At 49.6% G+C, this 21960-nt stretch overlaps 1 protein-coding gene and 1 pseudogene across 5 annotated transcripts in view; both read left to right on the forward strand.

The window, feature by feature from the left end:
• Stard8 (StAR related lipid transfer domain containing 8) overlaps positions 1-19689 on the forward strand; it is a 76465-nt gene extending 56776 nt beyond the window's left edge. For 4 of the 5 annotated variants that reach the window (XM_057759830.1, XM_057759832.1, XM_057759829.1 and 1 more), the window contains 13 exons: positions 5682-5753; positions 8719-8800; positions 9706-9769; positions 10900-12296; positions 12911-13084; positions 13862-14021; positions 14472-14670; positions 15054-15264; positions 15491-15605; positions 16538-16762; positions 17621-17838; positions 17939-18115; positions 18285-19689. In XM_057759830.1, the coding sequence (XP_057615813.1) occupies positions 9713-9769; positions 10900-12296; positions 12911-13084; positions 13862-14021; positions 14472-14670; positions 15054-15264; positions 15491-15605; positions 16538-16762; positions 17621-17838; positions 17939-18115; positions 18285-18402 (3051 nt within the window). In that variant the 5' untranslated portion in view covers positions 5682-5753; positions 8719-8800; positions 9706-9712 and the 3' untranslated portion in view covers positions 18403-19689. The remainder of the gene's footprint in view (positions 1-5681; positions 5754-8718; positions 8801-9705; positions 9770-10899; positions 12297-12910; positions 13085-13861; positions 14022-14471; positions 14671-15053; positions 15265-15490; positions 15606-16537; positions 16763-17620; positions 17839-17938; positions 18116-18284) is intronic. The other variant, XM_057759828.1, reaches the window with a different exon arrangement.
• Positions 19690-20263: 574 nt separating this feature from the next.
• On the forward strand, positions 20264-21054 carry LOC130868457 (ER membrane protein complex subunit 7-like; annotated as a pseudogene).
• The last annotated feature ends 906 nt before the right edge of the window (positions 21055-21960 follow it).

Here is a 21960-nt window from a genome sequence, read left to right on the forward strand (position 1 = left end):
AAGTAGGCCGGCTGAAGTACAGCGGCCCTTGCCGTGGTGCCCCTCCAGTGAGGTTTGGAATGTGGGATGGGAGCTATTTTTGTCTTGTCTCCCTTCCTCCCTGCTTCTCCTTCCCCTGCCAGAACTGAGTTAGAGTGGCCATTCCAGCTAAGAGCCGCAGTGGTAGAGAGTGGCTGTGGATGTGCGGGCCTTCCACTTGGCAGGGATTAATCCACCTTCTTCCACCTCATGGTCAAGAAGGGAAGTCTCAGTGGTCCCAGAATACCCGATAGTTCCGTGAAGACCTTTTTCTCTCTATCTCAAAGAGGTAGGAAAGCCAGCTAGTCACCTGTCACAGCATTTCTTGGCCGCACCTCTACGAGTCACATTCCTGTGCTAAGCTCAAAGGCTAGGTGAGTAAAGTGTGCCCATAAGAAGGACACAGAAGGAACAATTGGGACCAGTGCTAAGGATGGTAGCTTCTGTGCCACAAAGTCCCCTCTCAAGGCTATTCTGTCTTAAAAGTGCTCCTCTCCAGGGGTGGTGAGTGAAAACAGGAAATGCACCTTGGATCAGCCAAGAGAAATGAACTGAGAAATTTTGAGACAGGGCTTAGCATCTCCTAGCTCCAGTACAGGGCCGGTAGTGATATGCAGCTCCGTGGCCTGCCTCCCTCTCCTCGTCCAACCCAGGGCTTCACAGAGCCTACCCTGGGAACTTACATTGTTCCATAGACAGCGGCATCACAATACCCTTGGAATACTAGCTTTTCCCCCTGTTCCCACTAAAAGTGGAAGAGACCAGCCTTGATACTAGACCCTGCTTGTGAGGCATTCGACCTATGACGGGGGTCATGAGACGCCTTACCAAACAGGAAGCTAGTAAGTAAGGTAAAAGAGGCCACTATGGCTTCTGAAAGACAGAAACAGTCAGCTAACAATTTGATTAAGTGACCTTCACAAACAGCCACAGACTCCTTCCCCTCTCCCCACCATAGGCACTCCTATTAGTGTTGGTCGTACTCTCTTGTTTGTACCCTCAAGGCCTGAAGCAAACTTCGACCAGTGGCTCGAACATGCCTACATGCCTGATTCCGGCCTCTGGAGAGCATCTTTCCAGGGCTCGCTCTCTCTCTCTCTCTCTCTCTCTCTCTCTCTCTCTCTCTCTCTCTCTCTTTCTCTGGCCAAGACTCGTAGGGCAGGAGTTTTTTTTTATCTTTCCCACACTCTAGAACCACCTGCAGAGCTCCCAGAAGCAAAGAAACAAATGAAATGCAACTTTGTCCCAAGAGATTCAAATTTAAATAGTCAGGGCACTGGCATTTTTCACATCTTCCCAGGAGCTAATGGGCACATAGAGTAGAAGGTGATGGAGAAATCTACCCAAGAGCCGTTACTACCCATGAGGAGTAACTAATAAGAGACAATTTCATGTCAGGCCTTGGGACACCTGTTTGTTCCCAGCCTCGGGCCCGTTATCTTACCTGGTACCCAGGCCTGAGATGGGCTTTTTTGGTTGAGAAAGAGAAAAAAGAACCTGGAGCCTGGGCAGCTCCTTTGCAGACTACTGAGCATCTCAACAGAAGGACCTTAATTTACGGCAGATATACATGTGAAGAGGGGTACCGTCCCTGGACTAAGGTTCATACTGTTGGCTGAGTGAGGCCTTGCTTGCCTCTTGGAACATAGTTGCCTGGTACCTTATGTCTTCCTCCTAGTTCTCCTTTCTCATCTCCCTGGAACGAACACAGCATCTCCATGAGCTGAGCCTTAAAGTCTCAGGAGGTTACAAAGTTCAAACAGCTTTACCCAAACCATCTCTGTGTAATGGCAACTTTCATTTGTCACATTTAAACCCAGCAAAGGAAGACTGTGGGTGTCTGGCTCAGCTGCAGAGAGTTTGCCTAGCCTGGACAAATAAGACCCTGGATTCTATCTCCAGCACAGAAACAAACAGGAAGAGGAGGGGAGGAAGGAGAGGAGGAGGAGGACCACCAAAGGTTTGATCACACCCGTGTGGTAACCAAGGAAGTTGGCAGCAGACTCTTTTTTTTTTCTTTTATTGAAAATAGATTCTTTTCTCATACAATATATCCTGATTACAGTTTTCCCTCCCTCTACTCCTCCCAGTTCCTCCCCCCTCCCCTCCACTCCCCTCTGGATCCACTCCCTTTCTCTCTCTCATCAGAAAAGAGCAGGCTTCTCAGAAATAACAACCAAGCATGACAAAATAACATATAATAAAATGAAGCAAAACCTATCATATTGAAGTTGGACATGGCAACCCGACTGAAGGAAGAGTCAGAGACCCTCTCATTTTCACAGTTGGGAGTCCCATAAAAATACTAAGCTAATAGCTATAATATATATGCAGAGGACCTACTGCGGACCCGTGGAGGCGCTGTGCTTGCTGCTTCAGTCTCTGGAAGCTCGTATGTGCCTCGCTTAGTCGATTCAGAGGGCCTTGTTCCAACAAGAATCTTTGATCCCCATTGTATAAATGTGGCAACCATAGTTTAGAGCAGGAGGCCAGGTGCCCACGATGATTTAAGCAGTAAGCAGGGAACTGTCTTGATTAGAATTTCCCCCTCAATCTAGATATTGCTGTTAGGCATTATCCTCTTTGGCACATATTGGTCTTTTTTTTCCCTGAGTGTGCGAAATTTTCCGGTGTTCATAGAATGTCAGCAACAGGATGTCTACTTTTCACCTTGATCCCTCCTCTGCATAAACATGCTCTGTGCTAAGAAGATCTATGCTATGACTTGTATGCACGGAGGTGCATATGTTATCACTGGCTTCCGAAGGCTTCCGCAGGCTTCCGCTATACTGCTTTGTGGTACCCCCTTCTTTTGTGACACTCTGTAAAGGACACTTGTGGGTTGACCTATGAGCCCGATTCCTCTCTCGAGCTTCCCATTTTCCTGTGCCCTGACTCTGAAGCTTATATAATTTAGGCACCTCCCCAGGGAGAGAATCTGAGTTTTCATATAGATGGAGTCCAGTTTTGGCCAGCTGAATGCTGTTACTGACCTGTCCTGGCTTTGGCCAGAGCACCAGCTGCAGAAATGGCTGGCGGTCGTTCTCTGGAATCTGCACATCTGGACACAGAGGTTAGGGCCAGGGGCTACAGACATTCCTGCCTCATTTGCCTCAGCCTGCCCAGTGTCACTCTTCCTGTTGGGCACACATCTCGGTCTGGGCTGTGCTGGTTCCAGCCTCAGGTGAGTTGACTTTCATGTAGGTGGGGGTGGGAGGTCACCCCTGGCCCAGTCTGACAGGCAGGTACATGTTAGATGGATGAAGCAAAGTACTTTAGTTCACCCCTTAATCACCAAGACATATGTCCCTGACTGCTCCATCTGAGAGGGAGCCTCGGGGCCTCCAGGCCTTCCTGAGATGGTGCATTGTCAGAAGTCAGTGTCCCTGACATCCTGCTCACTAATAACCCATTACATTCTCTGGATTCCTGCTCTGGAGGGCTGCTGAGGAATTCAGTCCTGAGACCTACCTCAGACTCCTTTGCTCCTTTCTTTGTCTTGCAACCCTTCCAAAGTCTCTGCTGCTTTACCTCACTTCCCTGGGCCATTTGGCTCCAATTTTGAGATTGATTCAGACACAGAAGCTCAGGTTGGCCAGGCCACTTTCTCCAGTTCTCCCTTTTATTTGGGACTTTCAAAACCAGATCTGGGGGAGGGGCACACAGTTATTGAGTGCTTGGCATAGTGTGCCAATGGCTTTTCTCTCCCCTCATGTTTTACTTAATGCTCCTTTTAGTGGAGGCAATAGAGAGATGTGTAACTTGCTCATTGTCAGAGTTGGTGACTGGCAACATCAGGATTTGAACACAGGCCTGTGATTTCACTAAACAAGAAGGAGCAGAAAACAATTTGTCAGAACTGAGAACTGGTTCCTTGCTTGTCTGAGGACTGGTAATGTAATATCATGGGAACATGGAATTAAATGATCAGGATTGTAGCTTCAGTTATGATATTTAATTCTGGGTTACACTGGATACTTACTGTCTTTATTTTGTGTGTGCTTGTACACTATAGCTTGAAATAATATTAATGCAGGGCTAGTGAGAAGCACACACGCACACACAGAGATAGATAGATAGATAGATAGATAGATAGATAGATAGATAGATAGATAGATAGACAGATAAATGTGTTCCTGGCATGCAGAGAACTAGTGACCATACTAAACTTGCTACCCTTTAGAGGTCACTGTCTCTTGTCCTCACCTCTCTGGAAAGTCTGACCTTGTCCATTCTTCTGATTTTTCTTTTCGTCCTAATGACAGGAAAACAATGCAGGGTGCTCAGATCCTAGAAGCGCCTTCTCTTGGGACTATGGTGAAAACAGAGGACAAGGAAGTGGTTGTGGCACCCAGCTTAGCTGTCCTAGCAGACAAACCATATGTTTCAGCCGCTCCCTTACTTGGCATGGGTAGTCCCTTCATCTTTCCCCTTCCTTTGGTCCTGAACCACTGGCTTGGGGAGGTGGATCTTTTACCAGACCTGCATCGCCCCCTGTCAGACAAACTGAGGTACTGCTAGCAGAGTTCTACCCTCCCACCCACCCACCCACTCCCACCCTGGGCAGTACCTTGGTTATGCCTGCATGGGGAAGAAGTAGCTGCTGCTGCTGCATAGTCCCAGGACTCTGCTGCTAGTGACCGGGAGGGCCTCCCCTGTGTCTCAGATCTGGCTGTCCATTGCATCCAGCTCTGTCAGAGCAGAAGAGAAAGTCTTTCTCTTCCAAGACTCTCCAAGACCCCACAGGCCAGCACTGTGACAGCCTAAGGTTCGACGCTGGAGTGTTCCACAAGTAGGCTTGAGGCCATAAGGAGAGGCAGCAGTGTTCTGGGAAGTCACCTGCGGAAGGAGGACTGGACATTAACGAGTAGGTGGGGAGGGAACCAACCGGGGCAGCTGCTGTCACAAGGGCTGGAAGGCCAGAGGAGAGTCAGACCTAATGTGGACCAGGTCCCGCACCACCACTCTGTCAGCTGTGAGACTGTAGGCAAGTCTCCTCTCCCATCCTGTCCACTTTCTTGCCCTCTTCTCCGTGTCTCAAGCCCAGGCTGGTCTTGAATTCACAACCCTACCTCCTAACTTCTGGGTTTATAGGTGTTTCTTGTGCTTGGCTTGAGTCATTTCCTTTCCGAGTTTGTTAATATGGCGGCTACAGTGAGAACAGGTGATTATGGCTGAAATGAGATTTGCCTCTTAGCGGGTTGGGTGATGGTAGCCGTGCTAGCGACAAAGGAAGTAGAAAGTACTGTTGGACATCTCATATCTCCTAGCTGAACTAGGATGCTCTCCCCAGGGCCTGGAAGACTGGCAGTTCTAGCAGCTGATGGTGGTGGTGTGTTTTGGGCTGGGACATGGATGGGGAGCGTGGGAGGGATTTGCAACAGGCCAGGAATGAGGTTCAGGAAAGTTGTGGTTGACACAGGAGGTGGAATCAAGGTGCGCTTTGGCCAGTTGCATTGTGTCTTCCTTGCGGTTCCTGAACCATCAGAGCTAGGTATGCTTGCCTACAGGATGTGAGGCAGTATTTATCATGCTATCCTTTTTTTTCCCTGGAGTTCACTTTGTAGACCAGGCTGTCCACAAACTCACAGAGATCTGCCTGTGTCTGCCTCTCAAGTGCTGGGATTAACTCTGCCTGTTTCTTTTCCTCTGTTCTGTTTTAGAAGCGGAAGCCAAAAAAGCGTGTGAATGGCTTCGGGCAACAGGATTCCCTCAGTATGCTCAGCTTTTTGAAGGTAAAGCTTAGTTGTCCTATTCCAAAACTTGCTTTCTCCTATAGCTCTTCATCTGCAAACTGGATAGAATACATGCTCAGTGCAGCCACACAAAACCCCTGTGTCTCCCGATCCCCACCAGCTTTCTGCAGGGACTGCACTCCTGAAGCTCAGGACCCTTAGGGGAGTGCTCTCATCAGCTTCCAGCTCTGGTGCCAGTTGTGTCTTAGCAGCTCACTGTGTGTACCCTGGTGACAATGGGAAGGAGGAATTGTGCATCCTTGAGGCTCATGTGGGACTCCGCTTTGCCCACGGCAATAACCTCATTTCTGTTTTTCTTCATTTCTCTTCGTTTTTCTGGGTTTTGTTCTTGATGCTTGCTCCCTCGTCCCCTGTTGTTCACATACCCCTGCTGCACCCTGGCTTCACCAGTACTTCATCCTGTCAGGCTCACCCATGACCTCCATGGCCACTTCCCAACCCTCATTTTACTCTTTTCTCTCCATAGTATTCAACACTGGTAGCCACTCCCTTTCGTCTTCTGAAACACCTTCGCCTGCCTCTTCATCTCTGGCTGCTGCCCTCTGTCTATTTGCTGACTCTGCTTCCTCTAACTGGCATCTAAATATTAGGGTATCCCAGGGCTCAGTCTAGACCCTTTGCTTTCTTCACGTTTATTTCTCAAAGATGCTCATTCATCTTTTCTGTGATAGCTCCTGAGTGGGTCTGTCCAGACCTTGTTTCAGAGCTTCTGGTTCATCTAATCAGCCACCAACTCAATGTCTTTATGCTGCAGTCTAGCAGGTACCTCTGAGATCTGCCTAAAACAACTCTGTCCACTCTGTTGCTCAGGTTCCATATAGCCAGGAGTTACCCTTGAATTCCCTTCTTCCCCATGACTAGATGTCCTGCTAGTCTTTTCTTCTTCCAGAGTGAATGCATTCCCTAACACCTCCACTCCCAGGCCTGCTGTGCTCCACCATTGCTCACCCGGACTAATGCACCAGGATCCTTCTTTGAATTCCATGCTTCGCTTTCAGTGCCCCAGACCTGTCGACCACAGCCTGAGACCACGTGGCTCATGTGCTCTGATGAGAGGAATATAAGTACAAATACTGCACCCTGCCTGACCACTGCTCTCCTTGATTGGCAACACCATTGGCTCCTGTCTACTCCCGCTCCCACCCTGGTCTCTCCCTCATCAGAACTTTGGTATTTGTGTTATTTCTGGCTGAAACTTGTTCTAGTTTCTCTGTTTAGCCAGCTTTTTCTCAGCCTTCAGGCATTCTGTCTCAGAAATCTTCCCCAGAAAGGCCTGGTCTGACTCCATCTCATCAAGTAGCTATTCCTGCCCCAGCCTTTATTTACTCTGTCACCCTGGATCAGGTTTGTCATGGCGTTTGTGTTATCTGTGGTTTGTGTATTGCTTGCTGCCAGTTACCTGTGTGAGTGTCAATTCCATGAAGGTAGGGACCCCAATTTTGTGTTCTTCACTACTACCTTGCACAGTACCTGGCATGAACTGGTGTCAGTATCAGTTGAATGAGCAGATGTGTGAATGACTTTACCTTTCTCCCCCTCTCTCCACGTGTCTTCCTTTTTGCTTTCCTTTCCCTGAGTCCTGGGGAGATGGCTCCCACTGCTTTGGATAGACACCTTATAGCTACATGCTTTTCCCTCTGACCTTGTTCCCCCCTCCACCCCATAATTTTCCTTGGACCTGCAGGAGATCGCCTGTCTGAAAGTCCAGAATTCAAATGAAAGAGAAGAGCTCAAGGTGGATGTTGGCAGTAATTGAAAAGCTCAGGCCTGTTGTCTGGACCTAGACATACTTTACACGGTTCATGTCAGCTCAGACCTCCTAAACATCTCTGACTTTTCCCTTAATTACCAACTCTGACCTCCCTAGGTTCCCTCGGGCTCATTCGCCTTCTTTCCCTGTGACACAATACCTGAGTGTGGCAGTTTGAATGCAATTGGCTCCCATAAGCTCGCAGGGAGTGGCCCTGTTAGGAGGTGTGACTTTGTTGGAGTAGGTGTGGCCTTGTTGGAGGAAGTGAGTCACTGTGGGGGCAGGCTTTGAGGTCTTATATATGCTCAAGCTGTGTTCAGTATCTTAGTTCATTTCCTGTCACCTGCAAGATATAGAACTCTCATCTCCTTCTCCAGCACAATGTCTGCCTACATGCTTACGTGTTCCACCATGATGCGAATGGACTAAACCTCTGAAACTGTAAGCCACCCAATTAAATGTTTTCCTATATAAGAGTTGCCTTGGTCTTAGTGTCTCTTCACAGCAATAGAAACCCTAACTAAGGCACTTAGATAAGCAACTTAGAAAGAGGGGCAATTTATTTGGCCTTATGGTTTTCATTTATGGTTGCTTGGTTCTGTTGCTTTGGGCCTGTGGCCAGATAGAATGTCATGGTGAAAATGCAGAGTGGAGGAAAGCTTCATCCCTCATGGTGGGCTAAGAAGGGAGGACTAAGAGGGATAGTGTGGATAGGAGGAAAATTCTAATACCCATTCAACGCTTTAGCTCCTTCCCCTGGGCCCTCCTTCCTAAAGGCTCCACCACATTCTAGGCACCTGCCCCTGGAGACTTAAGCCTTCAACCCATGCCTTAGACTGTTAGGCATGGTTCTCAAGTTCTGAGTGGTTCTCAACCTTTATAATGCCGTAACGATTTAATACAGTTCCTCATGCTGTGATGACCCCTAACCGTAAAATTATTTCATTGCTACTTCCTAACTGTAATTATGATTCATAATGTAAATATCTGGTATGCGATCCCTGTGGGTCTAAGGTCTAAGGATTAGAGAAACCTTAAGAGCCAAACCCTACCACCTCTGCTTTATTCCTAGCTTTCCCTTTCTCTTTGGCCCTTGCCTTCTTGCTTCCTTTCTTTCTCACCCCAACCCTCTGCAGTTGAAGATGCATTTCTGATCCCCTGCCAGACTCATCTTTGCTTCTTTCCCCCACACAGAGGGTGTGTTCCCCCTGGATATTGGCTCTGTGAAGAAGGACTACAGTTTTCTGGACCAGGACTCTCTGGGGGCCCTGTGCAGGTAGGGGATTGAGGGCCAGGCCTAAGAAGCCTTGGTCCCAGTTTTGTGCTTCTTTGTGAAAATGACAACCTCTTTGTACCTTCTATTATAGGGGAGCATAATTTATCAGAGGGGCTTATTTTCTGCAATCCCATTGCTCATTGTGGTTACTGTGTCTCTCAAACTTTCCTCTATCCCTGTCACTGTAACTAGAAGATCCAGATCAGGTCTTGATTCAAATTCCTCAAAGCATGCTTTGGTTTCAGTCTCTTTCTACTTAAGCCAGTTCTGATGTTTCCTAAGGCTAAACCATGATTTCTCCTTGAATCTATTAAAGTCACCTTGCCGGCTAGCCTCTGTATTCTGCTCCTCCTCCCATACAAAGCTATCCTCCCTATAGCCACCAGAATCAGTTTTTTAAAACTCCAGGTGGGTACTTTCCCCTCTTTAAAATCTGCCACTGCCTATATGCAAAATGCAAAACCTTTTCAGCATGACATTTGCCATCCTTCTTTTGCCCTCCTTTACCTTTGATCACATCCTCTCCCACTAGTTTCTTTGTTGACTGATTGTGCCCTTCTTTACCTTGTGACAGGCTCCTGTAGAAGTCTAGAATTGCTGCCCCTGCTTCTCTTATCCTCAGAATGCCCCCTCTGCTTTCCAGGAAGCCTTCTTTGACTGTACTGCATCTCTTCCTGAAAGTTACTGGTCTCATCCTCAGTGTGCCTCTGTGCCTTCCGCATGCTCTTTTCTTGAACTGATCGCACCTGCAGTAGTTTGTTTCTATATCTCTCAGTACTCGGAGGACAGCGCTTTAATCTCCCCAGCACCATGCTGAAGACCATGGGAAATGGTGGATGGCATCTTGAAAGTGCCACCCTCTGGGGAGTTGGGAACCTTGGGTGAACACCTACTTTGTGTTGCAGGAGGCTGATGACCTTGAACAACTGTGCTTCGATGAAGCTCGAGGTTCATTTTCAATGCAAACAGGTGAATCCCGGCAAGGGGCGATGTCTGTGGTCTCCCAGCACCTGGGAAAATCCTAGAACATGCATTTGTGAACACGCTCCCTTATCCAAGGAGTTCGGGGTCTCTAGCATGGGGGTGGAGATGCAGGGATTCCCGATACTACAGGCCCTATGAGCTCATTTAGGGTTTTGAGGAGTTTCCCCTATAGGAGCATGTGGGAACAAGCACTCTGGCTCATATCTGACCCTACCCCTACTCAAACCACCACTCCCTTCCGTTTTTAGTCAGTCACATGACACAGTGATGACATTCCTTAGAGAAATGCACTCACTTAAGAGAAAACCACTACTGTTCTGTTTGTCATGGCTAAAATTCCTTGAATGGGAGAAGAGACTGGGTAATGTGGCAGATAGATCACGGCCTTGCCACCTAAGATCTTACTTCCTTGGTCCATAGCCTCATTTTCTCCATCACTACAATGAGATAGGGGACTGGATTCATACCTGTTTAAAACCTTTCTAACTTGTCCATTTCTTATAGAAGCCATAAGGCCTCTGTCTGTACATGGCCTTAAGAGTAAGCCTCATGGCTTCATTGTTTCCTAGGGACAAGTCCTGTTGGTGTCCTCTGGAGCTTTCCCCACCAAAGGCCTGCAGTCAGATAGGGTAGCCACACTGACAGGTCACGGGCCTGGGGGCGTTTCTGTCACTGATTACTATGTGCCCTGTCTGCGTCTCTGTTTCCTCACCTTGCCAAGGAGAAAATGGATCAGAACATCTAAAATCCTCTCCAGTTCTTAGAGAGCATAATTTTAATCTAAGACTACAGCCTATAAATATTTAAGAATCTCTGCCACCGACATAACCATGACAGTACATGATGCTGGGCACATAGCTTTTGGTTTGTGGGATTTCCTGTCTGTGAAATGGCGGTAGCGGGTTAGATGACCATCATCATACATCCAGACTGGCTTTGAGTCCTGGTTTCCTACAACACTCCCAGAGCCAGCTTTCCATTCACAGGCTAGGCCCTCTCCCAGAAAGCAAAGCTCTTCACCCTGCTCCACCCTAGAGCATTTGGAAGCAGAGTAAGGCACAAGCTGGTACTTGTCTGTCGGGCTTCTGTGACCCCTCCCTATGATGCCTCCCCAGGATGAAGACTCCGAAGAGGAAGAACAATGCACCATCAGCAGCCACTGGGCCTTTGAGCAGGAAAGCAAATGTGGGTCCCCCATGGGCTCTTCTGCCCTGCTGGCCCCACCAAGCCCTAGCCTTCTGGGGACCTCAAGCTGTGAAAGTGTCCTCACTGAGCTCAGTGCTGCCTCCCTGCCGGCCATTTCTGTGAGCCTCTCACCAGAGTCAGCAGACCTGGCCTTGCTAGATCGCGTCCCCATCCCAAGTAACCAGCCCTTCCTTAGTCCTACCCAGGGCCAGGAGGCTGCTCAAGACAAAGTAAAGAAGCATTATTCTCGAAGCTTCCTCAAGCACCTTGAATCTCTAAGGAGGAAGGAAAAGGGTGACAATCAGCAAACAGAGCCTGAGCAACGCCTGGCCACCTCAGAAAAGGCCACCAAGGCTTCATCTTTCCGCAGTTGCCGTGGCTTTCTCTCAGCTGGATTTTACAGGGCCAAGAACAGAGCTGCTACTTCAGCCCGGGGCAGAGAGGGTGAGACGCAGAAGGCCTGGGAGGCTTGGCCCATAGCCACATTCCGGCATCCTCAGTCCGTTCGCCGGCGTGACTGCCTGGTGCATGTGCCTGGAGACCATAAACCAGGCACATTCCCTCGCTCTCTGTCCATTGAAAGTCTTTGTCCAGATGATGGCCATCACCTGGCAGATTGGAAGCCAGGTAGGTGCTGGGGCTATGAAGGGCGCCGGGGCTCCTGTGGTTCCACAGGCAGCCATGCCAGCACTTACGACAACTTGCCTGAGCTGTACCCAGCTGAGCCTTTCCAGGCCGAGGCTGAGGCTGGAGATGAGGAGGGCGAAGGCAGCTATGCCCATCTAGATGACATCCTGGAGCACGTATGGGGGCTGCAGCAACGGGTAGAGCTCTGGTCTCAGACCATGTACCCTGACCTGAGGCCTGGAGATAAGGAAGAGGAAGAGGAGGAAGAGGAGGAAGCTGCTTCATCCATTGAAATATCCACAGCTGAGGTGGAAGGCCAGGATGAAGATCTAGCCCAGGCAGAGTCTCAAGTCCTCAGAGAGTTTCCACCCCAAGCCAAGGAGGAAGTCCCACTGATAACACTGGCTCAGGCCCCTGCTGTGGTAGAGCCATTGGTACAGGCTGAGGCTATGACTCCAGCCCAGGCCCAGGACCATGAGCGAGAGGCAAACTTGGCTCCCGAGCCTGCTTCTGCCTCCAGCCTGTCTGTGGAAGAAGGACACTCCATTTCTGACACTGCTGTTTCCTCCAGTGAACTTGACAGCAGTGGAAACTCCGTGAATGAGGTAGAGGCTGCAGAAGCCCAGGCAGGACTCCAAGCATCAGTGCCCCGCGAGCGACGTGATTCAGGTGTTGGGGCCTCACTTACCAGACCATGCAGGTGGGAGTTTGGGATAGTAGGGATGGGGGTGGAGTCCCTTCTCAGTCTCTGCCTTCTGTCTGTCCTGCTTTCCTAGTCATAAAGCCCAGGGGAAAGTTCTGCAGCGGGGGGTGTGTGTGTGTGTGTGTGTGTCAGGAGATCATTTCCAGGCAGCCTGTCCCAAGAGAAAAGGAGACAGAGCTTAAGAATGTGGAGCCCTGAATGCTCAGTGCAGGATCTAACCATAGTGTGGCCTTGAGGAAATGCTGCCTCTTCTGGCCTTGATCTCCTCATCTTAGCAACAGGGGTGTTAGAGATGGCCTCTTTGCCTCAGTTTTGATGAAGAGTGTTTCTTGCCACAGTAGCCTTAGAACAGGTAGAGACCAGTACTGCCTTTTGGGGACTAAATGGGTCTGAGCTTGGTGCCATCCTCCCTGAGAGCTTCTTGAACCCTAAATGACCTAAAAGCTAAAAGCAAACTTTTGCCATCCCAAGGCCCTGTAGTAGTACTCAATGTGTCTCCGCCTCCCTGTACTTCCTTTCCTTGGGGAGATAAAAAGGAGCCAAAAGGACATGGCCTTTTCTAAGGGTTAGCAAAACTGTGCCTCTGATGCTCTTTGCCCCTCTCACCACAGGAAACTCCGCTGGCACAGCTTCCAAAACTCCCACCGCCCCAGCCTCAACTCAGAGTCGCTGGAGATCAACCGGCAGTTTGCAGGCCAGATCAACCTGCTTCACAAGGGCTCGCTGCTGCGGCTCACTGGCTTCATGGAGAAGTACACTGTGCCCCACAAACAGGCCTGGGTCTGGTGAGTGTCTCCTGAGCCATGCAGGACAGAAGCTATGGACTTTCCTAGGCTCTATGTCCTGGGATCACAGCCCAGAGGCAGGATAGACTGGCAGGCTGAGCCCACAGGCCAGTGGAATGATAGTGTTCCAGGAGGCTGAAAGGGTCGTGTAAGGATAGATGTGGTCTGGAAATCCCCAGGTCTTCCAGCTGTCCTTTCTCCATCCCAGCCTCCATGCACCATCAGTGAGATTGTCCTAAAGTTCACTTTGGTGGTCGCGTATTGAGTAAATAAACAGCCTCGTGGCTTCCCAGTGTCAATTCCTTTCTCTCATGATCCTCTCATGTCCTGGGGTGGCCCCATCCTTCTGGCTCTTTTGTCAGCCTTTCCCAAGCAGGGTCAAGATGGCCTGTGGGACTCGTCTCTCTTCTCTGAACATTTTTGCCTTTGCACTTGCTGTCCTCTGCCTTTGCCTTATTACTTCCATGGGACAACACCACTCTGTCCTGCAGGAGTCAGCTGACTTACCACCTCCTCTAGGAAGGCTTCTCTGACCTAGTAGGTGTACTTTCTCTTCCTAGCGGCTCTTCCTCTAAGTTCAAGACCTACCGCTGGCCACATGGATTATCGGTGAGGGCGCCTCTGTCCATGTGGCTTCTGCAGGCTGAGGCTAAAGCAGGTGCTCACTGAATGTGGCTTCTGAGGACATACTGGGTTTGCTACTCCTCTCATTTCTAGATGATTGATAGCCTTCCAACCGAGATCTCTCTTCCTGATCGCTTGTTAACCCCCAAACAGGTCAGTGCCCAAGTTTATGAAAAGGAATAAGACCCCAGACTACCGGGGGCACCATGTATTTGGAGTACCACCCCTCATTCATGTGCAGCGCACTGGCCAGCCTCTGCCCCAAAGCATCCAGCAAGCCATGCGCTACCTACGGAGTCAGTGCCTAGATCAGGTGAGTAGTCCTCAGGAAGCCTGCAGAGAAGTAGTGTTGGGAGGTGACAAGGCCCCAGGCTGACTGCTCTGCCCTCCCTCTTAGGTTGGTCTACTCTCCAGAAACCTTTCCTTCCCTCGCAAGGCTCAGCAGAGATGATGCCAAAGCTCCCTTCCTTTCTTTATGGCTGGAGCCTTTTGCCCACTTTGGGGGCAGTTTCTTCCTGCCCCCAGCTTTGCAGTCCCCCTAGTCTCAGGACCTGCCTTAGCCTAAGGCCACCTGTTCATCCTCATCCCCATGGCACCAGGCTGTAAACAACTTTCTCTCTGGACATGCTGAGCCCATCGGGAAGCCTGCCAGGCTCCCTGGTCTCCAAGATGGCCTATGTTCCTGCCACCCCAGTCCTGGGCAGCCCTCACAGTCTCCCTTCTCCTCTGCATATCATGTTATTCCTTCCTCTCAATGGGTCAGGTGGGCATCTTCCGCAAGTCTGGGGTCAAGTCCAGGATCCAGAGCCTGCGCCAAATGAATGAGACCTCCCCTGACAATGTCTGTTATGAGGGCCAGTCGGCCTATGACGTGGCTGACCTACTGAAGCAGTATTTCCGGGATCTGCCTGAGCCCATTTTCACCAGCAAGCTCACCACCACTTTCCTGCAGATCTATCAGCGTAAGTTCCCTGTACCCCTCCTTATTAACCTGCCCCGCACTCAGCCTGCCTGATCCTGAGGGCTTGTGGGAAGCAAACCTGGCAGCTGGCCACGTGAGTTCATGGGAATATTCACTCTCTGAATTTGAAAAGATACTTGGCGAAGGGACCACATTCTACTCCCCCTCAAACCCATTTTTGGTAGGGTAGACTGAGGCCCTGAGGAAAGGACCTTCCAAAAGGCTGCCCTGAATATCGGAGCAGTGCTTGAGCTAGCCGCCAGAGCCCATCCTGACCCTTTTCTTTGGAGACTGTCAGGCCTTGTACATTCTGGAAAACAAGAAGCTTGCTGCTGGTGCTTTTGGAGAAATAAAGAAGGCCCTTCTGCCCTTCCTGTCCTGCAGTCCTCCCCAAAGAACAGTGGCTGGCAGCAGCACAAGCTGCCACCTTGCTGCTCCCCGATGAGAACCGAGAAGTGCTGCAGACCCTGCTCTACTTCCTAAGTGACATTGCCTCTGCCAAGGAAAACCAGATGACAGCTGGCAACCTAGCAGTGTGCCTGGCACCCTCCATCTTCCACCTCAATGTCTCCAAGAAGGACAGCCCTTCTCCTAGGTGAGCCGGCTAGCGCTTGCAGAGGCCAGTCCCGAATTTGTCTTCCCAGGACGTTCAGCCTGGGGAGCTATTAGTGCTATTCCTACCCTTGTACCAAGGGGTTTTAGCCTTCACCACTGTGAAGCATGCCATGTCTAAAGGACACCAGGTGACTATTGAGAGACAACTCTCACTCATCTTGTCTGGTGCCTTGGTGCCATCCTGCTCTTTCCCTCTCTCCCTCCAGGATCAAAAGCAAACGCAGCCTGGTTGGTCGGCCAGGCCCCAGGGACTTGAGTGAGAACATGGCTGCCACCCAGGGCCTGTCACACATGATCAGTGACTGCAAGAAACTTTTCCAGGTGAGTCTGGCAAGGCCATGGCACCTGATTGTGAGATTTATCAGCCCTAACCTTTGGACCCTGTATCAGGTTCTCAACCTGTGGGTTGCAACCCCTCTGGCAAACCTCTATCTCCAAAAATATTTGCATTACGATTCATAACAGTAGCAAAATTGCAATTTCGAAGTAGCAACGAAAATAATTTTGTGGTTGGGGGTCACCACAGCGTGAGGAACTGTATTGAAGAGTTGCATCATTAGGAAGGTTGAGAGCCACTTCCCTACAGGAATAGAACTGATAGAATGGATGTGTGTGTGCGTGTGTGCGTGTGGCTTATTAGAATGGCTTACAGGCTGTGGTCAGACTAGTCCAACAATGGCTGCCTCCCAGTAGAAAGGTCATAGTAGTTGTTCAGTCCATGAGGCTGGTCTTTGATCTCTGTTGGAATCCTAAAATAGGTTCTAATACCAGGGAAGGGATGCCTCATCAGCAGGAGAGATAAACTTGCCAGCAAGAGTGAGGGCGAGCAGTGTAAAAGTAAAAGGCTTTCTAACATGTCCTTTCATGTGGGCTGTCACCAGAAGGTGTGGCTCAGATTTAGAGTGGGTGTTCTGACCTCAAATGGCCTCAATTTAGGGTGGGTCTTCCCACCTCAAAGGATCTAGTAAAGAAATCCTCCACAAGTGTGCCCAGCTGCTTGATTTTTAGTTGATTCCAGTTTTAGTCAACTTGACAAGCAAGATCAGCCATCACAGCCTCCAAGTCAGGCAAGAGGCTCAGCTTTTCACGTGCCGCTAGGCTCTAATTTGTGACCCTTCTTCATCAGTTTCTTATCTGTCCCACTGCAGGGCCATAGCCATGCCTCTCTACTGTCTTCTTAACACTGACACTTGTGGGGTGCCCTGCTCTCCACAGCACCCACTCAGTGTGTCTATGTGTGTGTGCCCTTCCAGGTGCCCCAGGATATGGTGGTGCAACTGTGTGGTTCATATAGTGCAGCTGAACTCAGCCCCCCTGGACCAGCCCTGGCTGAGCTCAGGCAGGCACAGGCTGCTGGGGTGAGTCTCAGCCTCTACATGGAGGAGAGTGTGCAGGAGCTGCTTCGGGATGCTGCAGAACGCTTCAAGGGTTGGACCAGTGTGCCAGGGCCCCAGCACACAGAGCTGGCTTGTAGGAAGGTGAGCACCCCACTCTTCATCTTGTTGTAGGCTGGGAGAGAGCCCTGGGTCTGCCCCAGAGAGTTGCTCAGTCAACCTTACCGGGCCTGTGCCTGGTACTTGGAAGATGGCAGCCAGCTGCACAAGTGTCTGAAGGAGTCAGAAACCATATGAGTCCAGTGCATCCCTCTGTGGACGCCTTCCTGAGTTCTCTTCCACAGTTCTACTTCAGACTCAGTACCACCACGATAACTCCCTGAAATGCCTGGGTTTCCTTGGGCCCTGAACAGGCAAAGCCCCTTGTGATACCTCCACTCTCTGTTTCTATTTGTGCTGTCCTGCTATCTGGACTGACTTACTCCCAAGTAAGACCTCTCCCAGGCCACATTTAGTCATGGTCAGAGCTGGAGGTGGCTCCTAACAGTGCCCCTCTGTTAGTAGCCTTGCTCTTTCTGGGATGTTAATCTTGAGTGACATTTTGAGCCAGGTATTTGCTGTGATAGAATGATCATGACTAATCTTCACCATGGGGTTAAGGTAGGGAGCTGGTAAAGAGTATGGCACATGCAAAATCACCCCCTCTCTTCCTACATCCAGAAATATCACATGCTGTGCCCATTGTCATAGGCCCAGTAAGCATCTAAATGTGTGGGATCCATTGTTGCCTTTTGCTCTAGAGCAGGCTGAAGAGCAGTCATGTGAGAAGGACAGAGAAACAAGGGTGTCTACCTGTTTATCTGAATCTAGAGCTGGTCATCAGAGGGGCCTGGTAGCTACAGGAAGGGAGTTCTAGGCTCTTTAGCCTGAGACCTGGCCTGGCATGAATTTGGAGTGCTCTCCTCTTGCTAGTGTTCCTAACCTCATCCCTTTGGCTTGTAGGCACCAGACGGGCACCCTCTGCGGATGTGGAAGGCATCCACAGAAGTGGCTGCCCCTCCAGCTGTGGTGCTGCATCGTGTCCTGCGAGAGCGGGCCCTGTGGGATGAGGACCTACTGCGGGCCCAGGTGCTGGAAGCCCTGATGCCAGGGGTGGAGCTGTACCACTACGTCACTGACAGCATGGCACCCCATCCTTGCCGTGACTTTGTGGTGCTCAGGTGAGGGGCTACTGCTACTGCTGTGCTTCAGGGACCAGAAAGGTGGGGCAGGAGCTAGCAGCAAGGATCTGAACATGGGGTCTGGCTGTCCGTGTTCCAGGATGTGGCGCTCAGACCTGCCTCGTGGTGGATGCCTCCTTGTCTCCCAGTCCCTGGATCCTGAGCAACCCGTGCCAGAGTCCGGAGTGCGGGCCCTCATGCTTACTTCCCAGTACCTCATGGAGCCCTGTGGCCTTGGCCGCTCTCGCCTCACTCATATCTGCCGCGCTGACCTCAGGTACCAGACTTGGGCTACTTGCCTCACACTCTTGGCCCTGAGTCCATCCCTTGCCTCTGCCCTATGTCAGTGAGCCCCATTGTGAAAGAGAGTTCCTTTCTTCCTTCTCCCTGACAAAGGCCCCAGTGGAAACCCAATTTCTCATGTCTGCCTACCTCTTCCTCCCCAGGGGCCGTTCTCCTGACTGGTACAACAAAGTCTTTGGGCACTTGTGTGCCATGGAAGTGGCAAAGATCCGGGACTCTTTCCCCACACTTCAGTCAGCTGGCCCTGAAACCAAGTTGTGAGCCTTAGAGTGGTGTTGTCTAGGCCTCTGCTACCAAAGAAATGAATGGGAAGAACTGAGATACCCCTAGGGACAAAGCCAGGCCCAGGTGGTCAGCTGCCTGTCAGCTTCCATCTAATGCTAGTCTGCACATACACAAGAGTGTAGGTGGCTTATCTCCACCTCCCTTCATGCCCATACTGCATTCTGTTCTCACCAAAGCAAGAAGACTGCTGCTGCCCACCTGACCAAGAAGACCCTGCTGTATCTTGATCTCCAGCAGCCACCTACTGACAAGGGGAAGAAGGTGGAGAGCATTGTGCAACCCGGGCTCTCTGCATACCAAGAAGGCAAGCCATCTTGCTGGCTGCTAGGGTTCATTTGAGTTTGGATAGGAGGTTCTGATCCTGCCTTTGGGGCCAGCATTGACCCTGAATACAGGTCTGGAGCAATGGCTGGGGTACAGCACAGGAAAGCACCAATGATCACAACCCATTTTATTTCTGTAAACATGATGCTGACTTATGAGGCAGGTTGAGGATGGCCCTATGGGCCCATACTAGGTAGGTAACATGACGAATTGGGATAGCTTGGGATATAAGGGTGGAGAACCTTTCTTTCTCAATCCCCAAGACACCAATTAACCATACTCCCTTGCTTTGGTCCACACTTGCTTTGTTACTCCCTAGAGTTGTGGGCAGCCTTTGGCTACTCATGGCCATAGCTACAGGTAAATTAGGTCATTCCCACGACACAGGCCAGGCCAAAGCTGACAGTGGCAGCAAGATGTACAGATGTATCTTCATGTTTTTTGCCCATGGTGGGTGGTCTATAAGAACTATCCTGACCTAAATCAAACACCCTGAACAAACACAAAGGGCTTCTTCCCTTAGCCATCCAGGCCCTGATTCCAGCCCAATCTATCCCACCCAGTGGCTATGTTTGTTCAGATAGAAATCTAGCAACCATTCGGAGGACAAGTGGTGCTTTCTTTGTCATTGGTTAAGGAAACTGGATTGTGTTGGGTTGCAGCTATCACTGTAATGTTTATCTTGTTTTTCTCTGTACCTATAAATACTGTACAGCCAGAATATATATGTGTATATGTATATATATACATATGTATATATTAATACATATACACACATATCTGCATGCACACACAACAACTCCCTCTTGAGTACATTATAATCTCTGGGTGGGAGCAGGATCTGGAGGGCCTGGGCTACGACACTTCTGTTCTAATGAGAGATGAGAGGTGAAGAGCAGGCCACAGCAGTTCCCTCTGTAGAACAATAAAGCATGACTGGAGATACGCACTGCCTCTGTGGATGTCTTTTTGCTGAGACAATGGGCTGGGGCCTGGGGTTGCAACCATACCCATAGGTCACAGATTGTGAGCATTTTCCTTGCATTCTGCTGATACCAACACATGGTGTCAGGACTTGGGGTAACACCATGGGGAAAAGGGAAGACCTCTTTTCTTGGGAAGAGAATTGGGAAGGCAGGCAGAATCTGGAGAAGCCCAGACTCAGACACAAACTTCAAACTCCATCCTATGCCTAGGCCAGGGTCCTGGATTTGAGTACCAGCCTGCACCGTGACCTCAGGAGTCCATAATAGCTCTAAGGAGGGGTGTTCCAGGCTCAGGTCTCTTCCTTTCCACTCCTATGCAGCTTGGGCAAAGCAAAAGCAGTAGGGATGCAGTCCTCAGAGGCTTGGGAGGGGTCCTGTGCCACATACTTGACACCCTAAAAGAGGGCTGGGTGCCTTGAGGCTGCAAAACATTGGGGTGTCTAAGCCAGGTTCTGTTTGAATTTCCCAAAGGAAAGAGCTTGAATTTGCCATTTTGTTGTGGCAATAAAACTTTTAAGCTGTGGGCTATGGGCCTGGACCCGCAGAGCTGCTGTCATTTGGGGCACTCTGGGGGGGGGCTCTTTTCCACCCTACTGCTGCTACTAGCAGGGGATGCCAAAAAATCAGAGGTGCCCAGGGCTGCTGCTGAGGGTCTGGGAGACAGTGGGATTAGTCTAAGAGATTGTTTCAAGATTAAGGGCATGCAGTTGTTTCAGGGGTGAAGCCTCAGGACTGGGATTTTCATGACCTGAATGCTGGTAGACGAAGAAGAGTGTGTTGGTTTCCTTAAGACAGATGAGAAATTTGTAGTTCATGGTATTCCATATGTAGTAGAAGTTTTTCTCCAGCTTCCAAATTTGATCCTCCCTGAGTCAATATCACTTCAAAAGGAAAAATGAAAGCAAGATATGTGAGTTCCATTCAAATTAACAGAAGTGCTCAGATTACTCCATCCGCTCCAAATGAAATCTTCAGGTCCACCTTCTTAATTTTATTATTTATTTATTTATTTAGGTTTTTCGAGACAAGGTTTCTCTGTTTATCAACCCTTGATGTCCTTTAACTCACTCTGTAGCCCAGGCTGACATCGAACTCACAGAGATCCGCCTGCCTCTGCCTCCCGAGTGCTGGGATCAAAGGTGTGTGCCACCATACCCGGTCAGCCTTCATACTTTATTAGGACTGGATCATAGGGCTGGACAGACTCTCTGATGAAGCCAATAGTTATGACGATGGTTTTTCATTATTAATATTTGTACTTCAGCCAAAAGTGGTCAACACAGGTAATCCTGACATGAGACAGGAGACAGAGTGGTGAACGTGTATGTTCAATTCCAACATGAAGTGCTGGGTTCCAAGTTCAAGACAAGATTCTCCCCAAACCTGGCAAATCTAGAAACATCAGCAGCAGAAGTAAAACAGGCAAGTGGGGGCAATCCAAAAGGAAATAGTCAGGGTCACATCTGGCATCGTAGAAACAAGACAACACCACGTGGCATCCAAGTTTTGATGCAAAATGGTCTGGAGCAATTATGGTAAACCAAGTCATCCCTAGAGTTGACGCTATAAACTGTTGTCTATGTGAACTTTTTACATAGACATGGCACACAAGAAAATCCAGCTTTTATCCTCCCTCTCTATGAGGTCAATACTGATGTCACTGAAATGATATTACTAAAATATATGAAGTACTACTTACTATACATTGTGTATATTAAAAAACTGTCAATCTGGAAAGCAAAATAAACCTAACTTCTAAGGACAGGTCTAAAGAAATTAGTCATGCAACTTAGACTTATGAGCAAGGCAAGGGAATTGTGCAAGCATCATAATGTGCTTAGGCTAGTCAGTGGGAGCTATGACATCATTCAATGAGAGAATCTGATGAGATGGCCAATCAGTATGTAGCCTATTCCTGAGATAAATGCTTGTTAAATGGCACACCACTGTGCAGGCTTTGGAATCCTATAGCATTTCCATACACCCAGGAGTACTATTAGCCGGAATACGAAAGTCCTGCTGTCTGTCAGAATTCATCTTCATCAAAGCTCCAGTAAGGATCTCTGAATCATGCTTTGTCACACAGCTGGATCCCTGAGTGTTCAGGTGGGAGTTCTTTGACCTGCATCACAACCAGCCACAGCCCAAACAGACCAGGGTCCCCATCAAGTCTCCTCTATAACCTCCTTCATTGTCTTCTCCTTCTACGTATAAAAGCATGTCT

This window comes from Chionomys nivalis, chromosome X (assembly GCF_950005125.1).
Source record: "Chionomys nivalis chromosome X, mChiNiv1.1, whole genome shotgun sequence".
Classification (NCBI taxonomy): domain Eukaryota; kingdom Metazoa; phylum Chordata; class Mammalia; order Rodentia; family Cricetidae; genus Chionomys; species Chionomys nivalis.